At 35.9% G+C, this 24,600-nt stretch overlaps 4 protein-coding genes across 4 annotated transcripts; all 4 read left to right on the top strand.

The window, feature by feature from the left end:
- Window positions 1–762: 762 nt before the first annotated feature.
- Window positions 763–4,448, top strand: LOC132181064 (uncharacterized). The gene is made up of 7 exons (XM_059594117.2): window positions 763–941; window positions 1,128–1,417; window positions 1,610–1,897; window positions 2,021–2,281; window positions 2,366–2,632; window positions 2,719–3,081; window positions 3,220–4,448. The coding sequence occupies exons 1-7, from the start codon at window positions 779–781 to the stop codon at window positions 3,289–3,291; spliced, it is 1,704 nt and encodes a 567-aa protein (XP_059450100.2). The 5' UTR covers window positions 763–778; the 3' UTR covers window positions 3,292–4,448.
- Window positions 4,449–6,537: 2,089 nt separating this feature from the next.
- On the top strand, window positions 6,538–7,695 carry LOC132181056 (protein NTM1-like 9). The gene is made up of 3 exons (XM_059594104.2): window positions 6,538–6,865; window positions 7,027–7,298; window positions 7,387–7,695. The coding sequence occupies exons 1-3, from the start codon at window positions 6,679–6,681 to the stop codon at window positions 7,639–7,641; spliced, it is 714 nt and encodes a 237-aa protein (XP_059450087.2). The 5' UTR covers window positions 6,538–6,678; the 3' UTR covers window positions 7,642–7,695.
- Window positions 7,696–10,741: 3,046 nt separating this feature from the next.
- Window positions 10,742–13,754, top strand: LOC132181046 (uncharacterized). Its single transcript, XM_059594093.2, has 6 exons — window positions 10,742–10,940; window positions 11,041–11,321; window positions 11,458–12,036; window positions 12,122–12,421; window positions 12,513–12,875; window positions 13,059–13,754. Exons 1-6 carry the CDS (start codon window positions 10,799–10,801, stop codon window positions 13,179–13,181), a joined length of 1,788 nt encoding a protein of 595 aa, XP_059450076.2. The 5' UTR covers window positions 10,742–10,798; the 3' UTR covers window positions 13,182–13,754.
- Window positions 13,755–20,165: 6,411 nt separating this feature from the next.
- On the top strand, window positions 20,166–23,633 carry LOC132167411 (uncharacterized). The gene is made up of 7 exons (XM_088512818.1): window positions 20,166–20,389; window positions 20,515–20,795; window positions 20,917–21,189; window positions 21,285–21,372; window positions 21,702–21,946; window positions 22,035–22,256; window positions 22,432–23,633. Exons 1-7 carry the CDS (start codon window positions 20,230–20,232, stop codon window positions 22,534–22,536), a joined length of 1,374 nt encoding a protein of 457 aa, XP_088368944.1. The 5' UTR covers window positions 20,166–20,229; the 3' UTR covers window positions 22,537–23,633.
- The last annotated feature ends 967 nt before the right edge of the window (window positions 23,634–24,600 follow it).

Here is a 24,600-nt window from a genome sequence, read left to right on the forward strand (position 1 = left end):
ATTTAAATTTGGTATATTTAATGAGTAATGTTAGCGACCATCTTTTTATCGTTTTAAAGTTGATGTTCAATTTTAAATTAAATTGTCCCCAAGGGGCCAAGAGGTAGTTCAATCAACTAGGACCACGCTTAATGAAGCGGATGTCACTAGGTCGAATTCCCTCCTCCCGCTTGTGCGGACATGTCATGTCAAAATTTCAAATTAAATTTATAATTAGTATTTAAATTTGGTATATTTAATGAGTAATGTTAGAGACTATATTTTTATCTTCTTTTTATCGTCCTAAACCTGATGTGACTTTTAAAATCACAATTAAATTTAGGTAAATTATACTTAAATTTTAATTCAATGGTGATTTTAAAAGTCACATCAACTTTAGGAGGATAAAAAAGTTGTCCCTACCATTACTTATAATTTTTTTTTTTTTTTTGAAAAAACATTACTCATATTTAATAGTGTATATGAAGTCATTGTTACAAAAAAAAATAAAATAATAATAATAATAATAATATTTTTTGGTTGTGTTAGGGCTTTTGTTGGTTTGCCCTTCTCTTTCTTTATTTATTGATTGATGAAATCTTTCCTTATTCCCTCTAAATTATAAGGAATAAAAAAAGGAAAAAAAGAAAAAAGAAAAAAGAATCGTGAGCCTCACATGCAAACTTCTCCGAGAAGTTAGTAGGACCTACCTTTTATCTTCTATATATATACATATAAGGTTTGGTCACTCTCAGTCTTCCACTGCTCTCTTTCTGACGAAATTCATTCTCTGAGTTTGATGGCCGCGTTGTGTTCGAATCTGCCACGGGGGTTCCGGTTCAGTCCGACGGACGAGGAACTCATCAACTACTACTTGAGGCCAAAGATCACTGGGAATGATGAGAACTTTGACTTTATTCCCGAACTTCATTTCTTCAAATCGGAGCCCTGGGATTTGCCAGGTGATCACCTCCTTCTGCTTAATATGAGTCTATGACGATTTGATTTTCTTATTTCAGACCATGAATTTTTCTGGGCTTTAATTGATTTCCTCATTATTATGTAAATTATGTAATGTACTCATGATGTAATTTCTCACTTGGGCTGTCAAATTTTTGTTGTGCTCAGTCTTGCTTGTTTAAGTGTAGATTTATCCGGCATACAGACAAATGATCTAGAGTGGTGCGTCTTCTCGCCACAGGACCGGAAGCACTCGAATGGGAATCGATTGAACAGGGCAACCAGAGCTGGGTACTGGAAAGTGACTGGTAAGGATCAAAAAATCTGGTCCAGAGGCGGAGGGAGGGAGATTGGAATAAAAAAGATACTGGTTTTCTATAAGGGGCGCACTCCAAATGGGAAAAAAACTGAGTGGGTCATGCATGAGTACCACGCAACCCTGAAGGAGCTTGATGGCACCGATCCCGATGGCGATCAGGTGGGGTTTCTATTTCGTCTTTTTTTATTATTGGCTTCACATTTCTTCTTGATTGCTCGGCTGAATGGTGGTTTAATTATTAACATCTTTTGCTGCCAAAATCATCTAAAGGGTCATCTTTGAAGAGCATTTACTCTGTTGGTGAATGGTGATGCTAAGTTCTCACCTTGTCGATTAACTTAATTTATGCAGAAAATCTTTGTTCTGTGTCGTTTATTCAAGAGAACTAACAATGGTGGCAATGGTCGAAAGCGAAAGCACTCTACCGAAGCTGGACCTGCCAAGTCTAAACGAAGGGCGGCTTCAGAATCTTCAGCATTGGAAATGCAAGCTGAAGATCATCCAACAACTAACGAATCTCCTCATTCTGAAAATTCTGATGTAATGACATATGACACTATAGCAAGTGTTGAGTGTGGTGACACCAATTCTCCTGCAGAGAATCCAGTGGTAGAAATGGCACAAGTGATAGCTGATGAGGTGAGAAAGGAATGGGTTTCAGCTTAAAACACTAGTTACTTTTTTTTTTTTTTGTAGAAATTAGAAGTGCTGCAGTAAATTAATTTTAGCACTAATCTTATTCATTCATGTTTCTTCCATTAGGTTGATCTGCAACCGGAGAGCAACCTTTCGACCCTCTTAACTTCACTCTTCGATACAGCTGCTGTTTCATCTCCAAACACGGCCAAATATTCTCCTGATGAAGCAGAGTCTGACCTAACCCAAGCTTTAGTATCTCCAGCATCAGTGCAAGCTGAAGAGTATCCAGCAATTTATGGAACCACATCTGACATTAGAGCACATGTTGAGTGTGGTGACAACAATTTTGATGCTTACTCTGCAGAGAATCATATGACAGATGAGGTGAGAAAGGAATTGAGTTTCAGCTTAAATCAGTTGTTAATTAAATTAAATACTAATCTTGTTCATTTATGTTTCTTTTCTCAGGAAGAACTAAATAGGCTCTTTGACATGCTGCAAGATCCACCAGATTGCACCCTTTCACTCCCCAATACACCTACCTTTTCATCTCCTTCTACAGCTAAATCTTCTTTTGAAAAAGCAGAGTCTGAGCCAGCGCTGGCTTCAGTATCTCCAGCATTAGGAGAGGCAGCCGGTAATCATCTCACAGGATGTTACTCTGATGGAATGACATCTAACCCTGTAGCACCCACAAACAATTCTCAAGGGGCCGAAGCAACAGCTGGTAATCAGGTGAGAAAGACTGAACTATATTCCAAGTGCAGTTGATTTGCAAGTATCTCCTTCATTTATGTTCTAAAATCAAAGTTGATTTGCAGGTGGGAGACTCAAATATGTGCTGTGCCCCACCAGAGCTACCAGTAGCAGACATAGATTGGGACTCGCCCTTCTTCTCCCCATCACACTCGCAGATGCAAATAGAGTTGGATGCAATTTGCCTGTCTGACCTTGTCGCTGAACAACCAAACTATGCGGTGCCTTCGCAATATGGCACAAATGATGCAGCCACCTATAACTCTGAATTATGGGGTCCGATGCCCAATAATCCAGATGAGTCCCTTGGTAACGATCCTAGCAGTCAAAAGAAACTCGCTTTTGGCTGTGAGACCATGAAAAACATGGAATCTGTAATGGACGACGTATCACGCAGTGCAGTGAATGCAAAAATGCTCAATGCACTGGTAAGTACTGGCCGGATGCTCTCAATGTCATGTACGTTCTGTTGTGTCAATCTGCAGCTTCTGGTTTACAGCTTGTGTCTTTTATTTACAAATAAACTGGTGTTTCAAAAACTAACCTTGCATTGTTCTTGTGTGCAGAAGTTTGATCCACCCGTTCAGCATTCTATGTGGTCTGACGAGATCAATATAAAGGCTCATCTGGGTTGTTAAATCCCGGATCCTATGATGATGGAGGTACTTCTTCAATCAGATCTAGCTAGACTCTGATTGAAAATCTCATCCGTTTGAAACAAAAATTATTTCTCTCAACAGCTTATCGATCTAAAGCAATTATCTCAATTCTCTAAACCATTTCCAATTCCAATTCTCACGAGTCACTACTAAACCTCAAGAGCCCAAACTTTTTCTCAGCAAACACCCAAACAATCCCAGCAGGGAAAAAAACCCCAAGGGTATAAACCTATTTGAAATCAATCATACTCATTGATTCCAATTAGTTATTCCTTTTCAGCCTAAGAACCCCAAACGTTCCTCCCAATCCTTTTCAATTACCATCTTCTTCAAACCTCATTCTAGAGTTATGAACTCCTCCATCGAGTTCAAGGTCTCAAGTAGAGTACCAATCTTCTAGAACCCCAAACCTTTCTCGCAATCGACTCAATCCTAGCAAGTGAATTACAATCTTCCCAAGTGTACGTTTAGAAAACCAAGAAACCCATTTTCATGGAAATCGATCCATTATCCCACTTGTCATTTCTACAAAAACTCTCCCTCCAAAGTCCAAAGTATGCCAAGTGAAGCCAACAAAAGTTGATGTTTGGCCTATGCCCACCTTACTTTTTTCCAAGTATGATTAGTTAGTTTATTAGTATCTTATGCGGACCGCCGTGCGACGGTGGTTGAATATTAACCTCGCAAGTTGGTACTTAGCTGTTACTTGAAGATTATCAAGCTTTTTAGACTTCCAAATTTGAAGATTATGTTAAGTTGATGGATCTTTGGCGTATGATCACCTTACATTTTATCCAAATGTGATGGGTCAATTTATCGGCATCTTCTATTGACGATTGTATGGTGAGGGCTGAATGCTAACCCTAAGGGTTCAATACGTAACCCTAAGTTAGCTTCCCAAATCCCCTACTTAAAACATGTATCACGAATTTGAAGTGTGTATGTTAATTTGTATTTCAAGTTTGTTTCAATTGTCAACTATGTAAATATGTAATGAAGAACTCAAGTTTGTATTTCAAGTTTGTTTCAATTTTCCAGTATGGAAATATGTAATGAAGAACTCAAGTTTGTATTTCAAGTTTGTTTCAATTTTCCAGTGTGTAAATATGTAATGAAGAACTCAAGTTTCCAAATCAGCCTTCATACATGTTATTATATTGGAGAATTTGTCGTATCAGGAGTATAGCTTAGAGAAAGATAATATTAGGGAGCATTGATAAAGTAATTTAATTAATTAAGACTATAGCAATATTAATTAAACTGATTGCATGTACAGATATGTGGTGGTCGATTTCAAGAGGCTGTTATATCGGTTGAAAAAAAAAATTAAAAAGCTATAATTTTTTTTTTTTTTTTTTTGACATGTCCACACAAGAGGGGGAGGGGGATTCGAACTAGTGACCTCCACTTCATTAGACGTGGTCCCAATCGATTAAACTACCTCTTGGAGACACAAAAAAAAAGAAAAAAGAAAAAAAAGAAAAAAAAAGAAAGCTACAATTGATCCAACAAGAAAATCAGCACAAATAAAGTTTATGCAATTTATTTTTCCCTTGTTAAGCACAACCACATCGTGTGTAAATTCACTGTGAAATTAATTGAACAAGTGGTGTAAAACCAATTCATTGCGGGAAGAGCGGTTTTTAAATTAAGGTTCCGTTTGTTTGGACATAAAATGTTTTCCGTCGAAAAATGTTTTCAGCAGAAAATATTTTTTTGAAAATGATTTCCTACAAAACATTTTACACCAGCGTATGAAACATTATAATTTTTGGCGTCTCAACGAGTGCTAGCTGGCGACCATCAAGGGCTAGTGCATGCTCTCCCATTTTAGGCTGGGCAATGGCTTTCATACTATTTATAACGCCTCACTCCAATGGTACACAATATTGTCTGCTTTTAACTATTCTAAACTAGACTTTCTAGGAGGTCATCCATTCTGATACTACTCTCACATAATTTTGTAGCGCTTAACTGCAGAGTATCTGATATGATTATGACCATTACGGCTTTAAAATGCGTTGTTATTGTTGTCCAAAAGGATATGATTATATATATAAGCATATCTCCATCCCAAACGATGTGGAACGCCACACGGAAGTCAGTGATGGCCTAGAATTGGCAAGTCCAACATTGCTAGAGTTTTGATTTTGATCATTACTACCCCCATTGGATATCTAGCTTAAAACTAGCTGTAATTCTTAGATATCTCAACTTGGGTAGCAGAGTAGTAGATGATTTTTCTATCGTATGAAGAGAAAAAGAGAGTATCATAAATCTAAAAGGTAAATGACGAGTTTTTTAAAGTTGTAGTCTTGTAGATTCAGTATGATAGGATGTTTTAGTTTTTTTTTTTTTTCTTAAGATATTTCATGTTCCCTTGTCAAATTCTTATTGAAGGGTACACAATTTTGTTTGAGCAGTTTTCCGAATGATGACGTGGAACAGGCCCTGTGAAAGACTTGATAACCGAGGATTTAACTGGGTATGAAAAACAAAGAAAAGGGATCAAAGCTGCCGGCGTTGTCCGGCCGGGGAAAGCTCCAATGCCTAAGTTAGTCACAGTGTTTAAGAAGAAAATAATCTTGAAGATTATGAGTGAGATAAAGGATATGTAATATATTCAGTTTTTGAGGGTAAAAATAAGTTACTAAAATAGTAAGAGGGGACTCCCTTTTATAGACATCGGATTGCACCTGTTTATCTAACACTGTAGACTTTACCGAGGGTCCACGTGTCAACAATATAATGGGGAACAGTAAATAAGACATTTACACGAATATATATAATATTCCGAGAGTGCTTCCCGAGATTCCATATTCATGGAAGGCTCGGCTTATCGAGCCTTCTAACCGAGTGTTATATACTGGGATTAAGTAGGCCTAGAATAATCGGGTGTAAACATGGTGAATAGTAAAAATGACCGAGCTTTAAGAATGGGCCGAGAAATCGTTTTATTGGGCTCAACTCAGCTGATCCATGACCCAACAAATTTTAATCAATAGCAAGATTATCTTTACGAAAAGTTTTATCAAACCAACAATTTTTCTACTTGGACGTCAAGTTTTAGATATAAAGTAAATAGTTGAAATTTAATATATATATTAAATTTCAACTATTTACTTTATATATATATAGTCAGCAAGTATCCCACTTACTTTCCTTAGTGCTAGTGTAAAGTAAAAAGTTGTTAGAATCTCCTCTTGCATTTTCTTTTATCTTTTATCGAAAAGTAGAGAAGAAACTTGAGCCTCCCATCTCATGCAAACTTATCGAACAAGTTAATTAGCTTTTCTCTTTTATATATTGATCAGCTTCGCTCACTATCACTCTTAATTTTCTTATGAAACTCATTCGATCTCTTCGATGATGGCTGCGTTGTCATTGTGTTTGAATCATGAGCTGCCACGGGGGTTCAGGTTCTGTCCGACGGACCAGGAACTGGTCAGCTACTTCTTGAGGTCAAAGATCACTGGGATTAATCACCAAGCACTTCACTTTATTCCCCAGCTTGATCATGATTTCTTCAAATGGGAGCCTTGGGATTTGCCAGGTTATATGACCAAATATTTTCTTTTTTTCTTTTATTTATTTTTATTGTTTAATTGCTTACCAAATATATATACAAAATGGTTTTAAAATACTGAAGTAGTAGCATGAGTCTCAACAAAAAATATATGAATTTTATTATTTTTAATTTTTATATATATATAGACTTCTCCGGGTTACCGACAAAGGATGAAGAATGGTTCTTCTTCTCGCCACAGCACCGGAACGGGAATCAGATGAACAGGGCGACGAATGCTGGGTACTGGAAAGTGGTTGGCAAGGATCTCAAAATCTGCTCCGGGGGAAGGTTGATTGGAATGAAAAAGATATTGGTTTTCTATCTGGGCTCTACTCGCAACGCCAAAATAACCGATTGGGTCATGCACGAGTACCACGCAACTCTCAAGGAGCTCGATGGCACCACCAACCCCGCTCAGGTTGGCTTTCTATCTCATCTCCTCGGCCTCCATCTTTTCTGATCACCTTCATTTGTTGATTAATTACTTAATTTATTTATTTATGCAGAAAACCTTTGTCCTCTGTCGTTTATTCAAGAGGCCTAACAATGGTAGCAAAGCTCCAAAGCGAAAGTACTACTCTACCAAATCTGGACCTGCCAAGTGTAAGCTAGCACTGGCTTCTGAATCTCCGGCAATGGAAGTGCAAGCCGAAGATTATCATCCAACAACTAAGGAATGTCTTCATTCTGATCAGGATTCTCATGGAACGACATATGTCGACACTATAGCATGTAACTTTGAGAGAATCTGTTTTGATTGATATCCCAAAATAGTCAATTCTATTTAATATATATAAAGAGAATTAATTACCTCTAAGTTTTTTTTTATATGTTCGCACAAGAAGGAGAAGGGAGATTTCACTTTGATGCATGAATCTGGCTTCCATGCGGTAGTGAAAAACTACCGCATGGTGCGGTAGTCCAAAACGACGACCTTGTTTTGGGTCGTTTTGGATAATTAAAAAAAAATATTTTTTTTTAAGAATTAATATAAAATTTATTAAATATTAAATAATTAATAATTAAAAAAATAAAAGTATTAAAAAACAAAAACCATTAAAAAGGATAAGGGGGTGGCCGGCCATTCCGACCTCTCCGGCCTTCTCAATCTCAAATCCCGGTAACTTTCCCGCCTCCACCGCCTCAAAGTCGTCGACCTCTCCGGGAACCAAATCTTCGGCCAGATTCCGGTCTCTCTTGTCTGGCTTAGGCCACTGTACGTGCTCCATTTGCAGGACAACAGGCTGAGAGGCACCATCCCTCCTTTGTGGCACTGCTGCTCTGCGTGCTCCTGCTATGGATGGGTTGCAAGAAGCGCAGCTGCGTAGGAGGCATGGCCAAAGTGGAAGATGATTGGGGTTTGATATTTTTTAATATTTTTATCTTTTTAATTATTATTTGTTTTATAATTTTTAAGTTTTAATATTTTTTTATTATTAACTTTTTAACTATGGGAAACGGTACCGTTTAGTGGAAAACGGTACCGCATGCAAGCTGGATCCTTTTTTTTTTTTTTTTTGACATGTCCGCACAAGAGGGGGGAGAGAGATTCGAACTAGTGACTTCCACTTCATTAAATGTGATCCCAGTCGATTGAGCTACCTCTTCGGAACGCAAGCCGGATCCTTGATGCATAAACATTAACAAATGTTATAAATAAATGTATTCCTTTTGGGCCTTATAACGTGAAGGCTTACAGCCCATCAATAAGGTCATGATCCAAGTCCCAATTAGCAAGCTTCTTAGTTAACAGAGATCCGACCCAAAAGAATCAACAATAAATACTACATAAGCTTGGTTGACTAAGGACTAACCCCCGGGAACAGAGTTCCGAGTATCAAACCCTTCACTTTCCGACAATCATTTATTTTTACAAACAAACATGGTCGGTTATCCAAACTTTCAGCATTCAGCAGATGACTTTCACTGGGTTAGAGACTTTTGCCGCAATTATCCAATATCATAAGGATAATGTTAGAGCTCCCATACAACTGCTATTCTCAATTCAAATCAAACTACACGGATAATACCAAAGAGCGAGATGATCAAACTACAAGACCTGGATAGGATCATCGCGAAGCAGAGATAATATCAAAGGAGGAGTTCTAATCTGGTAAAACCTGCCAGCCTATTTATAGGCCACACTCCAGGTATCAACACACATTGAATTATTATAGCAATTGCATATATACACTTTCTCAAAAACTTTACTTGAGTGTTGGAGGGAGATCACCCTCAACATAGGGCGTTTTCTCTTCGTGTTAACTAGAGTTAGTCTCCCTTGCCTGCTTTTTTGAATTTTTTTTTTTAAAAAATAATAATAATTCTAAAACATAAAACACTTACAACTGTTTCTTTTTTAACAATGATTTTTTTTTTTTTTTTTTGAATGAAACACAAAAAAATTCCTGTCGAAATCATGTCGACAAATATAACCTAATTAATTGCTTTTAGGTTTTATTTTTTCATAAAATATTTGTTAAGATTTTCCACGAAACATAGCAAAGTGGAAAGGATGGAGCCAATGATCCAGAGCTACACGTTTACCTTTTCTTTCTTTTGAGTGCCAAAGTATTAACTAACCAATATTCCAAGTTAGATGATGGAGGATTCTAGAATCACTGTAGCCAGCACTGGTCCTTTTCCAATCCTTCCCGCCTAAGTTTTATGACACTTGGCCCCACACTATTCACCGTTGATTATTCTGTCCGCGGACTTGGCGACAACCATCAAGTCAAGTTCACAATCTTTCTGAATTTTAATAATAAATTAAAATCAGTAACATTTATATTAATACTTTAGATTATTAATATAATTATACTACAAAGATTATTAATTTATTAATATAATTATACTTTAGATTATTTATATATTGGTGCAAAAATAATTATACTACAAAGATTATTAATTTATTAAACCTTCTAGATTCGTGATATTAATTTGTCATTGCAACCATTAATGTATATATTTTCAAGAATTCTACAAGGCTATATTCATTATAACTATAGACTTGGAGGTCAAGTTCTTGATGTAGAAGTTAAATATAAAGCAATCAAGGGTCCCAGAGATGCTGTCCTCAGTGCTTGTCTAAAGCCAAAAAAAAAAAAATTCTCCTCTTGCATTATTTTTTCATTAGTACAAAGATTATTCTCCCACAAAAATTCCACGCGTTTTCGCAATGACATCAAAATAGCGGTCGCATATTTACAAAGAATGACACATTGGTATTAGGAGATGATTAATTAGACTTAAATTTTAGTTTTAGATTGCACTAATCTTTCAGCATATTACATTAACTTTCACGTCAGTTAATTATTAAAAACTAAAATTAAATGACAATTAGCTTTGTAAATTACTCATCTAGTATTAATTAGTGCATCGTCTCCAAAAGGCCAACGCTCACAACTATATATACATGCAAGACATATCATGAATCTTATAAGAGTTTCCCTATTAAATTATCAGCTTTGAAAGAAGAAGATAAAAAAGAATCAAGACAATAATTTAGATTAAGAGTTCAAAACTTCACTTTCATATTAATTTCTTTTTTTCTTAATCTTAAAATTTGATATGACTTTAGTTAGTTAGTAGTACTAATTAGTCATTATATATGTTTGTGGGTATTCGACAAATAAGGATGATATTGACTAATGAGAGTACGTAAATCGAAACTTTTAAGGTTCAATTCATCAAATTCGGATTTCAAGAACCAGGTTGGTAATAAATATAAAATAGAGGACCCTCACATGTAAACTTCTCCGAGAAGTTGGTAGGACCACCTTTTGTCTTGTATATGTATATATATATATCAGCTTGCTCACTCTCACCCTGTCACTGCTCCTTTTCTTATGAAACCGATTCTCTTCGTTTGTAAGCTGTGCGAGTGTGTGTGTGAGTGTGTGTGTGTGCGCGTGTGTGATGGCTGCGATGTTCAGGTTCCGTCCGACGGAAGTGGAAATCATCGACATCTGCTTGAGGTTAAAGATCACTGGGAATGATAGAGAACTTCGCTTTATTCCCGTAGTTGATTTCTTCAAACAGGAGCCATGGGAATTGCCAGGTGATTATCCATTTTTATTTTCTTATTTTTTCTGGGCTTCAATTGATTTTCCAAATATGTAATGTACTCATGTGATTTCTCAATTTTCTTTCAATTGTAGGTTTATCCGGCATAGAGACAACGGATCAAGAGCGGTTCTGCTTCTCGCCGCCGGACATGAAGCAGCCGAATGGGAAACAGTTTAACAGGACGACCAAATCTGGGTTCTGGAAAGTGACCGGAAAGGATAAAGAAATCTGGTCCGGAGGCAGATTGATCGGAAAGAAAAAGATACTGGTATTCCATTTGGGGAGTAGTGCAAACAGCAAGAAAACTGACTGGGTAATGCATGAGCACCACACAACCCTGGAGGAGCTTGATGTCACAAAATCACCCGGTCAGGTTGGCTTTCTATCTCGAATTTCACTAATTTGTGGGTTTTATAGGTGGGTTTAACATGTTTTTACTTTTTGCTGCTGCCTGCCTAAATCATGTAAAAAGGGTTATCTTACTCACTTGGTGATGTTACTTTCTGCAGAAACCTTATGTCTTCTGTCGTTTATTCTATAAACCAAAGGAAAACTCTGGCAAAGCTGAAGATCATCCGATTTCAAGTAATGAATGTCTTCATCCTGAAAATTCTGATGGAATGGCATGTGACACTACTATAGCAACTGGAACTGCCAAGTCGGCTTTAGAATCTCCAGACAAGGGTTGCAAAGGTCGAAAGCGAAAGTACACTAGCAAAGCTGGACCGGCCAAGTCTAAACGAAGTGCGGCTTCAGCTTCTCCAGCACTGGAACTGCAACCTATTGATCATACACCAACTGAAGAATTTCCTCTTTCTGAAATTTCTGACACTATACCAAGTGTTGAGTACAGTGCAGACAGCAATTCTTCTGCAGAAAATCAACCCAATTCATTTCCTAACACAGCCAAATGTTCCCCTGAAGAAGCAGGGTCTGATCTAACCCAGGCTTCAGTATCTCCAGCATCAGTGCGAGCTGAAGATTATCCAACATTAATCGATGGAACCACATCTGACACTAGAACACCTGTTGAGTGTGGTGGCTACAATTTTAATGCTTCCTCTGCGGAGAATCAAGTGACAGATGAGGTGAGAAATTAAGGAATTGAGTTTCAGGTTAAATCAGTTGTTAACTTAATTATATACTAATGCGCATTCATGTTTCTTTTATCAGGAAGAACTAAAGATGCTCTTAGACATGCTGCAAGATCCACCAGATTGGAACCCTTCACTCCCCAATACACCTACCTTTTCATCTCCTCCCACAGCTAAATCTTCTCTTGAAAAAGCAGAGTCTGAGCTAGCACTGGCTTCAGTATCTCCAGCATTAGAAGAGGAAGCTGATAATCATCTCACAGGATGTTGTTTTGATGGAATGACATCAAACACTGCAACACCCACAAAGTGTAACCACAATACTTGTAGTGCGTACACTGCAATAAATCAAGGGGCCGAAGCAACTGCCGGTGATCAGGTGAGAGAGACAGTTAACTATATTCCAAGTGCAGTTAGGTGTAAGTACATATCTCCTTCATTTATGTTTCTAACCTCAAGTTGATTTGCAGGTAGGAGACTCAAAAAGTGTTGCTCTCCCCATTACATTCACAGATGCAATGGGGCTAGATTGGGGCTCGCTCTTGCGCTCGCTTTACCCAATACACTCGCAGAAGCAAAAAGTGTCTGGCGACCTTGTCGACGATGTACCAAACTACCATCATGATGGGGTGCCTTTGCAAAATGGCACAAATGATCCAATCGCCTATATTTCTAAGTTATTGGATCTAACGCCTAGTGATCCTGATGAATCCCTTCCTAATGATCCTAGCAGTCAAAAGGCTATCACTTTTGACCCAAGACCACGGTTCATGGAATCCGATATGGACGACGGATCACACAGTGCACCAAATGCAAAAAAGCTCAATGCACTGGTAAGTACTGGATGCTCTCAATATCGTATTAGAAATTGGTTTCAAGTTTTGCCTACAAATTATGTCATGTTCTGTTGTGCCACTCTGCAGCTCCAGGTTTAGTTATGTCTTTTATTTTCAAATAAACTGGTCTCTCAAAAACTAACGTTGCATTGTTCTTGTTCTTGTTCTTGTGTACAACAGTTTGATTCAACGGTTCAAGATTCTATGAGGTCTGTAGAGATCAATACAGAAGCTGTTTCATCAGGGTCCTATATTGATGGAGGTACTTCTTCAATCAGATCTAGCTACGAATTTGGTTACTAGCGACCAAACTATCAGCGACGTCGCTGATAGTTGTCGTTAATGCCAGCTACGGCATTAATGTCGTTGCTGATGTTATATATATATATACGTACCTGCGACTACAAACAGTCAGTGACAACTACTATTTGTCGTCGAAAAAAAAAAAATTAAAACTCACATCAATACCGACAACTATACTGTCGATGAGTCGCGGAAGTGTTAAGAAAACCAAGAAATCCATTTACGTGGAAATCGATACATTATCCCACTTGTATGCCAATTGATGCCAAGTGATGCCAACAGTAGTTGATGATCCCACTTGTATGCCAAGTGATGCCAACAGTAGTTGATGACCACATGTATGCCAAGTGATGCCAACAGAAGTTGATGTTTGGCCTATGGCCACTTTACTTTTTCTCAAGTATGATTAGTTAGTTTATTGGTATCTTCTACCTACGGCCGTGCGGTAGTGTTTGAATAGCCGTGACTTGGAGATTATCACGCTTCGTAGAATTTGAAGTGTGTATGTTAATTTGTATTTCAAGTTTGTTTCAATTTTCCAGTATGTAATTAATGAAGAACTCAAGTTTCCAAATTGACCTTCATATATGTTAGCATATATCATATTATATTAGAGAATTTGTAGTATCAGGTATATATATAGTTTTGAGAAAGATAATATTAGGAACCATTGATAACGTAATTTAATTAATTAAGACTCTACCAATATTAATTAAACTGATTGTATGTAAATATATGTGGTGTTCATTTTGAAAAGGTAGTTATATCGGTTACAGACTGTCTTATGAAGCGAAAGTTATTAGTTTGAATATTTCTCTTTCTTTTCCTTTGTACATACAAACAGTTACAATTGATCCAACAAAAAAATCACCACAAATAAAGTTTGTCATTTATTTTTCCCTTGTTAAGCACAACCACATTGTGTATAAATTCACTCTGAAATTAATTGAACAAGTGGTGTGAAACCAATTCATTGGGAGAAGAATAGTTTTTAAATTTTGGCTTTGTTTGTTTCGACGTAAAATATTTTCCGTCAAAAAAATGTTTTCAGCATAAAACATTTTTTTGAAAAATATTTTATAGTGTTTGAGGCATATGGAAAATCACAATTTTTGGTGTCTCAACAAGTGCCCGCTAGCAACCCTCAAGGGCTTGTCCGCTTGTGCACGCTCCCCCATCTCATGCTGGACAATGACTCTAATACTATTTATAACTAGCTCATAATCCGCGTTACGTGCGTATTCTTTATTATAATTTAATTTTAAAATTTAAACATATATTTATCTTACTTTCATTAATTATGTATTAAAAAAGACGTATAAAAATATATCACACATCTTTAAATAAAAAATAAAATAAAATTAAATTAAAGTTATACTTATACACCAGTATATATATTACAAAACATAGTGAGTCAGTGATACAAAGTTACACAAAGCATTACATGAATGTATAAATCAGAAAAAAAAAAAAAAAAAAACTATCATAAGACATTGAATTTTATTTTAATCCATAAAATTTAAAAAATGTTAAAATATTTGTTTCCATTGGTGTAATTTACAATGAAAAGAAGTATAAAGGAAAAAAATAGCAAGAAGAAAGTTTGAATTCTAATTATTAAAATATTAATAGAAAATTAGAGGAAATTTGTAATGATATTTTTGTGATACATTATATTTCAATACAAATAAAATTCATAATTTTAAACATTTAAAAAATAATACATTGGTTCCCTTAGCGTGTTTGAACTAGGCTTGAGAGAAAAGTGCTCCTGATTGAGAGAGAACTAGGCTTGAGAAAGAAGTCTCCAAAAGATAGCTCAATCAGCTGGAGACCACGCCTTATGAAGCGGGAGTTACTAATTCGAATATTTTATCCCCCTCTTGTGTGGACATGTCAAAAAAAAAAAAAAAAAGTACTCCTGATTGTTGCATTTTTTATGTACGAGACGAGCTCCGGCTCAAATTAAGTTGAGCACCCAATCTAGTTGTGTCAAAGAAATAAATTAATTTAGAACAATACAGTTGGCAAGAATGTCATTGCCACATCAGCTTTTTTTTTTTTTTACACAACAAAAAAACTTTGCATTTAGTGACCCATGAAAAGTGATGGATCTTTGGCCTATGGCTACTTTACCTTTTTTCGGATGTCATTGGTTAGTTTATCGGCATCTTCTACCGACGGCTGCCCAGCAAAGGCTGAATACTAACCTTATGGGTCCTTTCCGATATGGGGGGAAGGCAAGCTTTTTTAAATAAAAATAAAAAGATCCGACCAAAACAGAATAACAAATATAACCGAACAACTAGGTTTTACTTTTCCGTCAAATATTTTTTATTAATAAAATTATAGATTGTTGAGCTGTAGTGCTTAACAAAGTTGTTGAGCGCTGCAGCTCCTTAGCAAACTTGATCTTGGCTAGTTTGTTGAGCCTGATGTGGAGTGATTTTAACACTATGGTTTAACAAAACAACCAAAATGGTACTTTGTTGAGCCAGATGTGAATGCCCCATCAGCTCAATAAATATTTAGCTAAAATTTAATTAAAAAATATATTTTCTATTTTAGTTAGGAGTAACTTCATTTACTTTATTGAAATGCCTCGCCTTTTACAAACATTCTTCAAATTTTAAATTGTAAAATGTTATAAGCAGATGTGCCCAACCAACAGATTTATCTAAGTCTTGACTAGGTAATATTAGACATTACTAGGAAGCCCTTCCATGCTTGTATGTTCATGATTCTTGGCTATGAATCTTGGCCCAATGAATCTTTGATTGCTGACCCTTCATTGCAATACTAATAGGCAACCAAGGGGAAGTGGAACAAGAAATACCACAATTGTTCATTCACCGAAAATCATCTTTATGTTGATGTGTTTTTTTAAAGTGTTTTGATGTAACCTAAAGACTAAAAAAAAAAAAAAAAAAATTATTTAACTAGAAGAATAACATATATAAGGTTGTGGCACAAACCAAGGCTTTTGGGCCCCCCAATAAAAGATTAACTAGTCAATGTGAAACAACTTAAGCAAATACACTAGATTTCACTTCTTCAATCCCTCATTTGTGTGTGTGTGTGTGTATACAGGGCCGGCTCAGGCCCTAGGCGAGTTAGGCCCTCGCCTAGGGCCCCCAATTTAATAAAGCCTAAAAAAAATTTTTTGAGTTAAAATTTTTTTTTTTAAAAAAAAATTATTTTTGACCAAAAAAAAAAATTGAAGGCCCAAATGTTATTTAATAGGGCCTAAAATTTTTTTTTATCCAAATTTAATGCCTCAATTTAATAAGACCCCAATTAATAAGCTCACTATAAATTTTAAAAATAATTCAAAAAATAAATTAAAAAAAGACAAAGCATTAAAGCCTTATACATCATTACGCCAATTCTCTAAAGCTCCTGATGCTACAGTACATGCCTACATCATTCATTCATCATCTTGCCCTCTTTATTGAAATTTTTTGTTTTTGATGAGAAAATATAAACGTTAGAAATAAAATATTACCATTTATTTTCTATTTATTATTTAGCCATCTAGGGAAAGTCAAGAGCAAAAAATATAAACTGCTGTCAACCATGGGCATTTTAAATATCAGTCTCTATATTTTCCACTTTGCTCTTTTCTGAGTTTTTCTTCTCTGCCTATCTCATCATTTTCTCTTCCTCTCTGACTCTGAGTGACTAAGTCTCTTGTCCTATCTCCAAGAACTGCTTCATAATTCATTTGCCAAATCAAGTTTTATTGTTCTATTTTTGTCATTTATTTTATTATAGTCATAATTTTTTTTTGATAAATCGTGTTTGTTTAATTTGTTAGTATTTTTAATTAAACATGTCTACTAGAAAATATGCATCTAGATATGAAAAACTAAAAAAAAAAAAAAAAAAAAAAAAAGGCAAATTGATTGAATCTCAAAAAGGAGCTCTAAATAAATTTGTTATTAGCAATAAACAAAATATTGAGGATAATTTAGGTGAAAAACTCATAAATGAACAAGAAACTCATCAAAAAGAATTAGAAGATAATGAAAATGTTATTGATGTATCTAAATCTATTGCTATATATATATATATATATATGTTACTTTAAAAAAGAAAAAATTGAATTTAAAAAAAAAATTTGTTACTTAAAAAAAAAACAAAAATTTAGGCATAATTTCAAAGTTTTGCCTAAGGCCCCAAAATATGTTGAGCCGGCCCTGTGTGTATATATATATATCACTCATCTCTCTCAACTCTCCTGTGAGCTAGGAAAATCACATAGGCACCATTTGCCAAATGCCGCCCTTCGCCGAATGTGTCTCCCACATTAGTTCCCTCAACGTTTTCGAACCAGGCATGAGAGATAGAGAGGGGGAACTTAACAGCGTTGAGGAAAAGCGACGAAATTGGTCATGATTCTCAAAGATTTTTGTGTGGGCAGTAATTATATCCGGCAAAAAACTGGCGATGATTCTTAGATATCCCATCTTGGGCGGCGGAGTAGTGGCCAGATGATTTTTCTAAAGTATGAAGAGGAAGAAGGATGCGAAAATCTAAAAAGTAGACGTCAATTTTTTTTAAAGTTGTAAATTTAGTATGATATGGTGGTTTAGTTTATTTTTCTCAAGATGTTTTATACTGACTTGTCAAATTCTTATTGGAGAGCACAAAAATTTTAATTTGTGAAAATAATTATTCTCTTTAAAAGTTTTATCAAACCAACAATTCTTCTACTTGGACGTCAAGTTTTAGATACACAGTGAAAAGTTGAAGTTATACATACATATATATATATATATATATAGCCAACAAGGATCCCACTTACTCCTAGTGCTAGTGTAAAGTAAAAAGTTGTTAGAATCTCGTCTTTTGCATTTTCTTTTATCTTTTATCAAAGACTAGAGAAGAAACTTGAGCCACCCATCCCACGCAAACATATCGAACAAGTTAATTAGTAGGATCGGAGGCCAGGAACCTTTTCGCTTATATATATATAGATAAAGTTAAGCTTTGCTCATGCTATCACAAGAAAGTCCAGGTTCTGTCCGACGGACCGGGAACTGGTCGATTACTTCTTGAGGTCAAAGATCACTGAGATTAATCACCAAGCACTTCACTTTATTCCCCAACAATTCATGATTTCTTCATATGGGAGCCTTGGGATTTGCCAGGTTATCACTTTATCACTCTCTAATATATGACGAATTAATATTATCTTATTTTTTACTTTACCTTTTTTTTTAACTGTTTATTTAGCTTAACATTTTGAATAAATAATGATTAGCATTATGATATTAATTATTGAATAATTTTATAAATTATATTTTTATTTCACAAATAACATGGCAGTTTCAATTATTATTCAGATTAGAGTTAGTTGTGACTGTTATAACAACAATATTGTATAATATTTATGAGATAAAAATATAAATTTTTAGCTTTACTCTTAATTAATTAAACTTTAGTTACGTAATAAAAATATAATGTTTAATTAACATTACTAAGTTCTCACCTTTCCATCCCACTTAAGTCTTTGAAATAAGCAATGACGTAACTGATTTCTTTATTGCTTACCAAATATATAAGAGTAATGCTAAAAGACATATATATTTTTATTTTATAATTATTTTAAAATGATGAAGGAGTACTGACATGAGTCTCAACAAATCTTTTTATTATTTTTAACTTTTATATTGCGCCCAGTCTGGCTTTTTTTTTTTTTTTTTGTTGTAAGTGCATGTAGACGTCTCCAGCTTATTACCGACAAAGGATGAAGAATGGTTTTTCTTCTAGCCGCACCACCGGAATGGGAATCGGATGAACATAGTGACAAATGCCGGGTACTGGAAAGTGGTTGGCAAGCAAGCACCAACCCCACTCAGGTTGGCTTTCGATCTAACTCATCGATCTCCTCCATCTTTTCTGATCACCTTAATTTGTTGATTAATTACTTAATTTATTTATGCAGAAAACATTTGTTTTCTGTCGTTAATTCAGGAGGCCTAACAATGGAAGCAAATCTCCAAAGCGGAAATACTGCATTGGCTTCAGAATCTCCAGCACCGGAAGTGCAAGCTAAAGATCATCATCCAACAACTAATGAATGTCTTTCATTCTGATCAGGATTATGATGGAACGACATATATATGTCTGACACTACATATAGCATGTAAATTTGAGAGAATCCGTTTTGATTGATATATAACTATAGAAATATTAATTACGTACCTCGACTTGGAGGTCAAGTTCTTGATGTACAGAAGTGAAAAGTTGGAAGTTAATATTAAAGCAAGCAAGGGTCCCAGTCCCAGATGCTGTCCTCAGTGCCTGTCTAAAGCCAAGAAAAGATTCTCCCCATGCATTATTTCTTTTTTCATTAATTAGTACGTACAAAGATTCTTCCACAAAAATTCCACGCGTTTTTCGCAAGGACATCAAAATAAGCAGTCGCATATTTACATATTTACAAAGAATGACACATTGGATTGGTATGTTGAGATATAATTAATTAATTGGACGCTGTGTTTATCACCTGCCTAACCTCCAACAAAAAACACCTGCCTTACCAAATCATCGGCTTTAATATCACTGTTAGAATTAGTAGTACACGCACAAGAAAAATACCAAAAAATAACAAGAGAAAGAAAGAAAAAAAAAATTAGAAGGAATCAAGACATGCACAATAATTTCACTTGCATATTAATTTTTTTGTTTCTTAATCTTAAAATTTGTTATGACTTTAGTAGTACTAATTAGTCATTATATTTGTGGGTATTCGACAAATAAGGATGATATTGACAGTAAATCCAAACTTTGAAGGTTCAATTCATGAAATTAAGAATTCAAGAACCAAGTTGGTAATAAATATAAAATAGCTAGCGGACCCTCACATGAAAACTTCTCCAAGAAGTTGTTGGTAGGACCACCTTTTTCTCTTGTATGTATGTATCAGCTTGCTCACTCTCACTCTGTAACTGCTCTTTTTCTTATGAAACCGATTCTCTTCGTTTGTAAGCTGTGCGTGTGTGTGAGAGTGTGTGTGTGTGTGTGCGTGCGTGCGTTTGTGATGGCTGCGATGTCTAGGAATCTGCCACTGGGGTTTAGGTTCCGTCCGACGGAAGTGGAAATCATCGACTACTTGTGGTTAAAGATCACTGGGAATGACGGAGAAGTTGACTTTATTCCCGTAGTTGATTTCTTCAAACAGGAGCCCTGGGAGTTGCCAGGTGATCCATTTTTATTTTCTTATTTTGGATTTTTCTGGGCTTCAATTGATTTCCAAATATGTAATGTACTCATGTGATTTCTCAATTTTTTTTGGTCTCAGTCGTCTGGTTTCTTTTAAGTGTAGGTTTATCCGGCATAGCGACAAAGGATCAACAGCGGTTCTGCTTCTCGCCGCCGGACATGAAGCAGCCGAATGGGAAACTGTTTAACAGGACGACCAATTCTGGGTTCTGGAAAGTGACCGGTAAGGATAAAGAAATCTGGTCCGGAGGGAGATTGATTGGAAAGAAAAAGATACTGGTATTCCATTTGGGGAGTACTAAAAACAGCAAGAAAACTGACTGGGTAATGCATGAGCACCACACAACCCTGGAGGAGCTTGATGGCACAAAATTACCCGGCCAGGTTGGCTTTCTATCTCGTCTTTCGATAATTTGTTTGTTTGATAGGTGGGTTAACATGTTTTTGCTGCTGCCTGCCTAAATCATCTTATAACTCACTTGGTCATGTACCTTACTTTCTGCAGAAACCTTATGTCTTCTGTCGTTTATTCTATAAACCTAAGCAAAACTCTGGCAAAGCTCCAGAATCTCCAGCATTGGATGTGCAAGCTGAAGATCGTCATTCAACAACTAATGAATCTCGTCATTCTGAAAATTCTGATGGAATGGCATGTGACACTATAGCAACTACTCGACCTGCCAAGTCGGCTTCAGAATCTCCCGACAAGGGTAGCAAAGGTCGAAAGCGAAAGTACCCTGCCATTACCAAGGCAGGACCTTCCAAGTCTAAACGAAGGGTGAGGATGAGGAAGGAATCGAGTTACTTTTTTGTGTGTAAATTAGAAGTGCTGCAGTAGATTAATTTTAGTACTAATCATGTTTCTTCCATCAGGTTGATCTGCAACCGGAGACCCCCTTAACTTCACTCTCCGATGCAGCCGCTGTTTCATTTCCTAATACAGCCAAATCTTCTCCTGAAGAAGCAGAGTCTGACCCACGACAGGTTTCAGCATCAGGAGAGGAAGGTGACAAACAAGTCACAGGATACTGTCCTGCAAAAAATTTACATGAAACTACCGCAAATACTATAGCATTCACTGAGCTTAAACACATTAATGATAATACAGAAAAGGCACAAGTGACAGATACGGAGGTGAGAAAGGAATTGAGTTTTAGCTTAATGCTTCAAACAGTTGTTAAATTAATTAAATAATTACTAATCTTGTTCATTCATGTTTCTTTTATCAGTTTGATCAGCTACTGCAGGAAGAACTGAAATTGCTCCCTTTCCTGCTGCAAAATCAAATAGATTGGAACGTCAATTCACCTGCCGTTCCATCTCCTAACACAGCTAAATCTTCTCCTGAAGAAGCAGAGTCTGACCCAAGACAAGCGCCAGCATCTCCAGCATCAGGAGAAGAAGCTGACAATCATGTCACAAGTTTTTCACCTACAAAAAATTTAGATGAATCGACATCTAACACTAAAGCATTCACTGGGCGTAACCGCATTAGTGATAATACCCAGACTACAAAATCAACAGCTGGTGATCAGGTGAGAAACACAGGGGACTATACTCCAAGTGCAGTTATGTGCAAGTATCTCCTTCATTTATGATTCTAAAATCAAAGTTGATTTGCAGGTGGGAGGCTCAAATATGTCCTGTGCCCCACCAGAGCAAAATGGCACAATTGATTCAGACGCCTATTGTTCTGAGTTTTGGGATCTAATGCCTGATGAATCCCTTCGTAATGATCCTAGCAGTCAAAAGACTCTTGCTTTTGACCCAAGACCATGGTTCATGGAATCTGATAAGGACGACGGATCACACAGTGCACCGAATGCAAAAAAGCTCAATGCACTGGTAAGTACGTACTGAATGCTCTCAATATCGTATTATAAATTGGTTGCAAGTTTTGCCTACAAATTATGTCATGTTCTGTTGTGCCACTCTGCAGCTCCAGGTTTAGTTATGTCTTTTATTTTCAAATAAACTGGTCTCTCAAAAACTAACCTTTCATTGTTCTTGTGTACAACAGCTTGATCCAACCGTTCAAGATTCTATGAGGTCTGTAGAGATCTATAGAGGAGATTTTTCATTCTGGTCCTATAATGATGGAGGTACTTCTTTCAATCAGATCTAGCTAGACTCTGATTGAAAATCTCAACAGTTTGAAAGAACAATTATTTCTCTCAACAGCTTATCCATCTAAACCAATTATCTCAATTATCTCAACCATTTCCAATTCCAATTATCTCAATTATCTAAACCAATTCCAATTCTCAAGACTAAACCTCTAGAGCCCAAACTTTTTCTCAAGCGTTAAAAGTCTACGTGACTCAACAAACACCCAAACATTAATCCCAGCAGGTAAAAAACCCCAAGGGTATAAACCTATTTGAAATCAATTAATCATATTCATTGATTCCAATTAGTTATTCCTTTTCAGCCTAAGAACCCCAAACGTTTCTCCCAATCCTTTTTCAATTAACTCAATTACCATCTTCTTCAAACCGCATTCTAGAGTTATGAACTCCTGTGTCGAGTTCAAGGCCTCAAGGGGGGCAATCTTCTAGGAACCCAAACCTTTCTCGCAATCGACTCAATCCCAGCAAGTGAATTACAATCTTCCCAAGTGTACCTTTAGAAAACCAAGAAACCCATTTACATGGAAATCGATCCATTATCCCACTTGTCATTTCTACAAAAACTCTCCCTCCAAAGTCCAAAGTGTGCCAAGTGATGCCAACAAAAGTTGATGTTTGGCCTATGCCCACCCTTACTTTTCAATCTTTGGCCTATGGCCACCCTTATTTTCAATCTCTGGCCTATGGCCACCTTAATTACTTTTCAATCTTTGGCTTATGGCCACTCTACTTTTTTCCAAGTATGATCAGTTAGTTTATTGGTATCTTCTACCCTAAACGCCATGTGACGGTGGTTGAATACTGATCTCGCAAGTTGGTACTTAGCCGTGACTTGAAGATCATTATCGAGCTTCTTCGATTTTCAAATTTGAAGACTATGTTAAGTTGATGGATCTTTGGCGTATGGCCACCTTACATTTTATCCAAAAGTGATGGATCAATTTATCGGTATCTTCTATTGACGATTGTCTGGTGAGAGCTGAATGCTAACCGTAAGGGTTCAATACTCAACCCTAAGTTAGCTTCCCAAATCCCCTACTTAAAACATGTATCAAGAATTTGAAGCGTGTATGTTGATTTGTATTTCAAGTTTGTTTCGATTTTCAGTATGTAAATATGTAATGAAGAACTCAAGTTTCCAAATTGGCGTTCATGTATATTATTATATATATAGTTTAGAGAAAGATAATATTAGAAAGCATTGATAAAGTAATTTAATTAATTTGACTGTAGCAATATTAATTAAACTGACAATTGTATGTAAATATATGTGGTGGTTGTTTTGAAGAGGTAGTTATCTGGTTAGGGACTGTCTCATGAAGTACTGAAAGTCACTAGTTTGAGTATTTCTCTTTCATTTCCTTTCCTTTGTGAGGACATTAAAAAAAGAAAAAAAAAATCTACAATTGATCCAACAAGAAAATCACCACAAATAAAGTTTATGTAATATATTTTTCCCTTGTTGAGCACAACCACACCGTGTATAAATTGAGTGTGAAATTAATTGAACAAGTGGTGTAAAATCAATTAATTGCGAGAAGAATGGTTTTTAAAATAAAAAATAAAAAATAAAAAATAAAAAATAAACAAGAATCAGCAATGAGAAGAGAAGATTTGGGCTCCATTTTTCGTCTCTCTCCAAAAATAAGCAAGACGAATCGAAGAGCCCTGCGCCAACCGACACGAAGACTTCATTGTCGCATCTATCTCCAAAGTTTCAAATTATTCATTCAATTCACCCAACATCATCTTTACATATGTTAGTTTATAATGTGTGTTTTTTTTTTTTTTAAGTGTTTGATGTGATGTAAATTACATTATCTTTATGACGCAAATTATCTTTATCTTTATATCACATTACAACTAAAAAAAAATTAACAAAGAGAATAACATTTGTAAAGTTTTAGCATAAATTAAGGCTTTTGTCCCCTCTAATTAGAGATTGACTAGTCAATGTGAAACAACTTAAGCAAATGTTACCAAAACACCAAATTTCACCTCTTCAATCCCTTTGCCAAACACCAAGACCTTATAAAAATTTTAAGTTACGCCAAAACCTT

This window comes from Corylus avellana, chromosome 2 (genome assembly GCF_965113065.1).
Source record: "Corylus avellana chromosome 2, dhCorAvel1.hap1.2, whole genome shotgun sequence".
Lineage (NCBI taxonomy): Eukaryota > Viridiplantae > Streptophyta > Magnoliopsida > Fagales > Betulaceae > Corylus > Corylus avellana.

Excerpts from the sequence above, each read along its gene's own strand:
- LOC132181046 (XM_059594093.2), top strand. The coding sequence starts at position 10,799 with ATGGCTGCGATGTTCAGGTTCCGTCCGACGGAAGTGGAAATCATCGAC. Across the intron at positions 10,941-11,040 it reads GGAGCCATGGGAATTGCCAG|GTTTATCCGGCATAGAGACA; the intron begins GTGATTATCCAT and ends TTTCAATTGTAG. Across the intron at positions 11,322-11,457 it reads TCACAAAATCACCCGGTCAG|AAACCTTATGTCTTCTGTCG; the intron begins GTTGGCTTTCTA and ends TACTTTCTGCAG.
- LOC132181056 (XM_059594104.2), top strand. The coding sequence starts at position 6,679 with ATGATGGCTGCGTTGTCATTGTGTTTGAATCATGAGCTGCCACGGGGG. Across the intron at positions 6,866-7,026 it reads GGAGCCTTGGGATTTGCCAG|ACTTCTCCGGGTTACCGACA; the intron begins GTTATATGACCA and ends ATATATATATAG. Across the intron at positions 7,299-7,386 it reads GCACCACCAACCCCGCTCAG|AAAACCTTTGTCCTCTGTCG; the intron begins GTTGGCTTTCTA and ends TTATTTATGCAG.
- LOC132167411 (XM_088512818.1), top strand. The coding sequence starts at position 20,230 with ATGGCTGCGATGTCTAGGAATCTGCCACTGGGGTTTAGGTTCCGTCCG. Across the intron at positions 20,796-20,916 it reads GCACAAAATTACCCGGCCAG|AAACCTTATGTCTTCTGTCG; the intron begins GTTGGCTTTCTA and ends TACTTTCTGCAG. Across the intron at positions 22,257-22,431 it reads CAAAAAAGCTCAATGCACTG|CTTGATCCAACCGTTCAAGA; the intron begins GTAAGTACGTAC and ends TGTGTACAACAG.
- LOC132181064 (XM_059594117.2), top strand. The coding sequence starts at position 779 with ATGGCCGCGTTGTGTTCGAATCTGCCACGGGGGTTCCGGTTCAGTCCG. Across the intron at positions 2,633-2,718 it reads AAGCAACAGCTGGTAATCAG|GTGGGAGACTCAAATATGTG; the intron begins GTGAGAAAGACT and ends GTTGATTTGCAG. Across the intron at positions 3,082-3,219 it reads CAAAAATGCTCAATGCACTG|AAGTTTGATCCACCCGTTCA; the intron begins GTAAGTACTGGC and ends TCTTGTGTGCAG.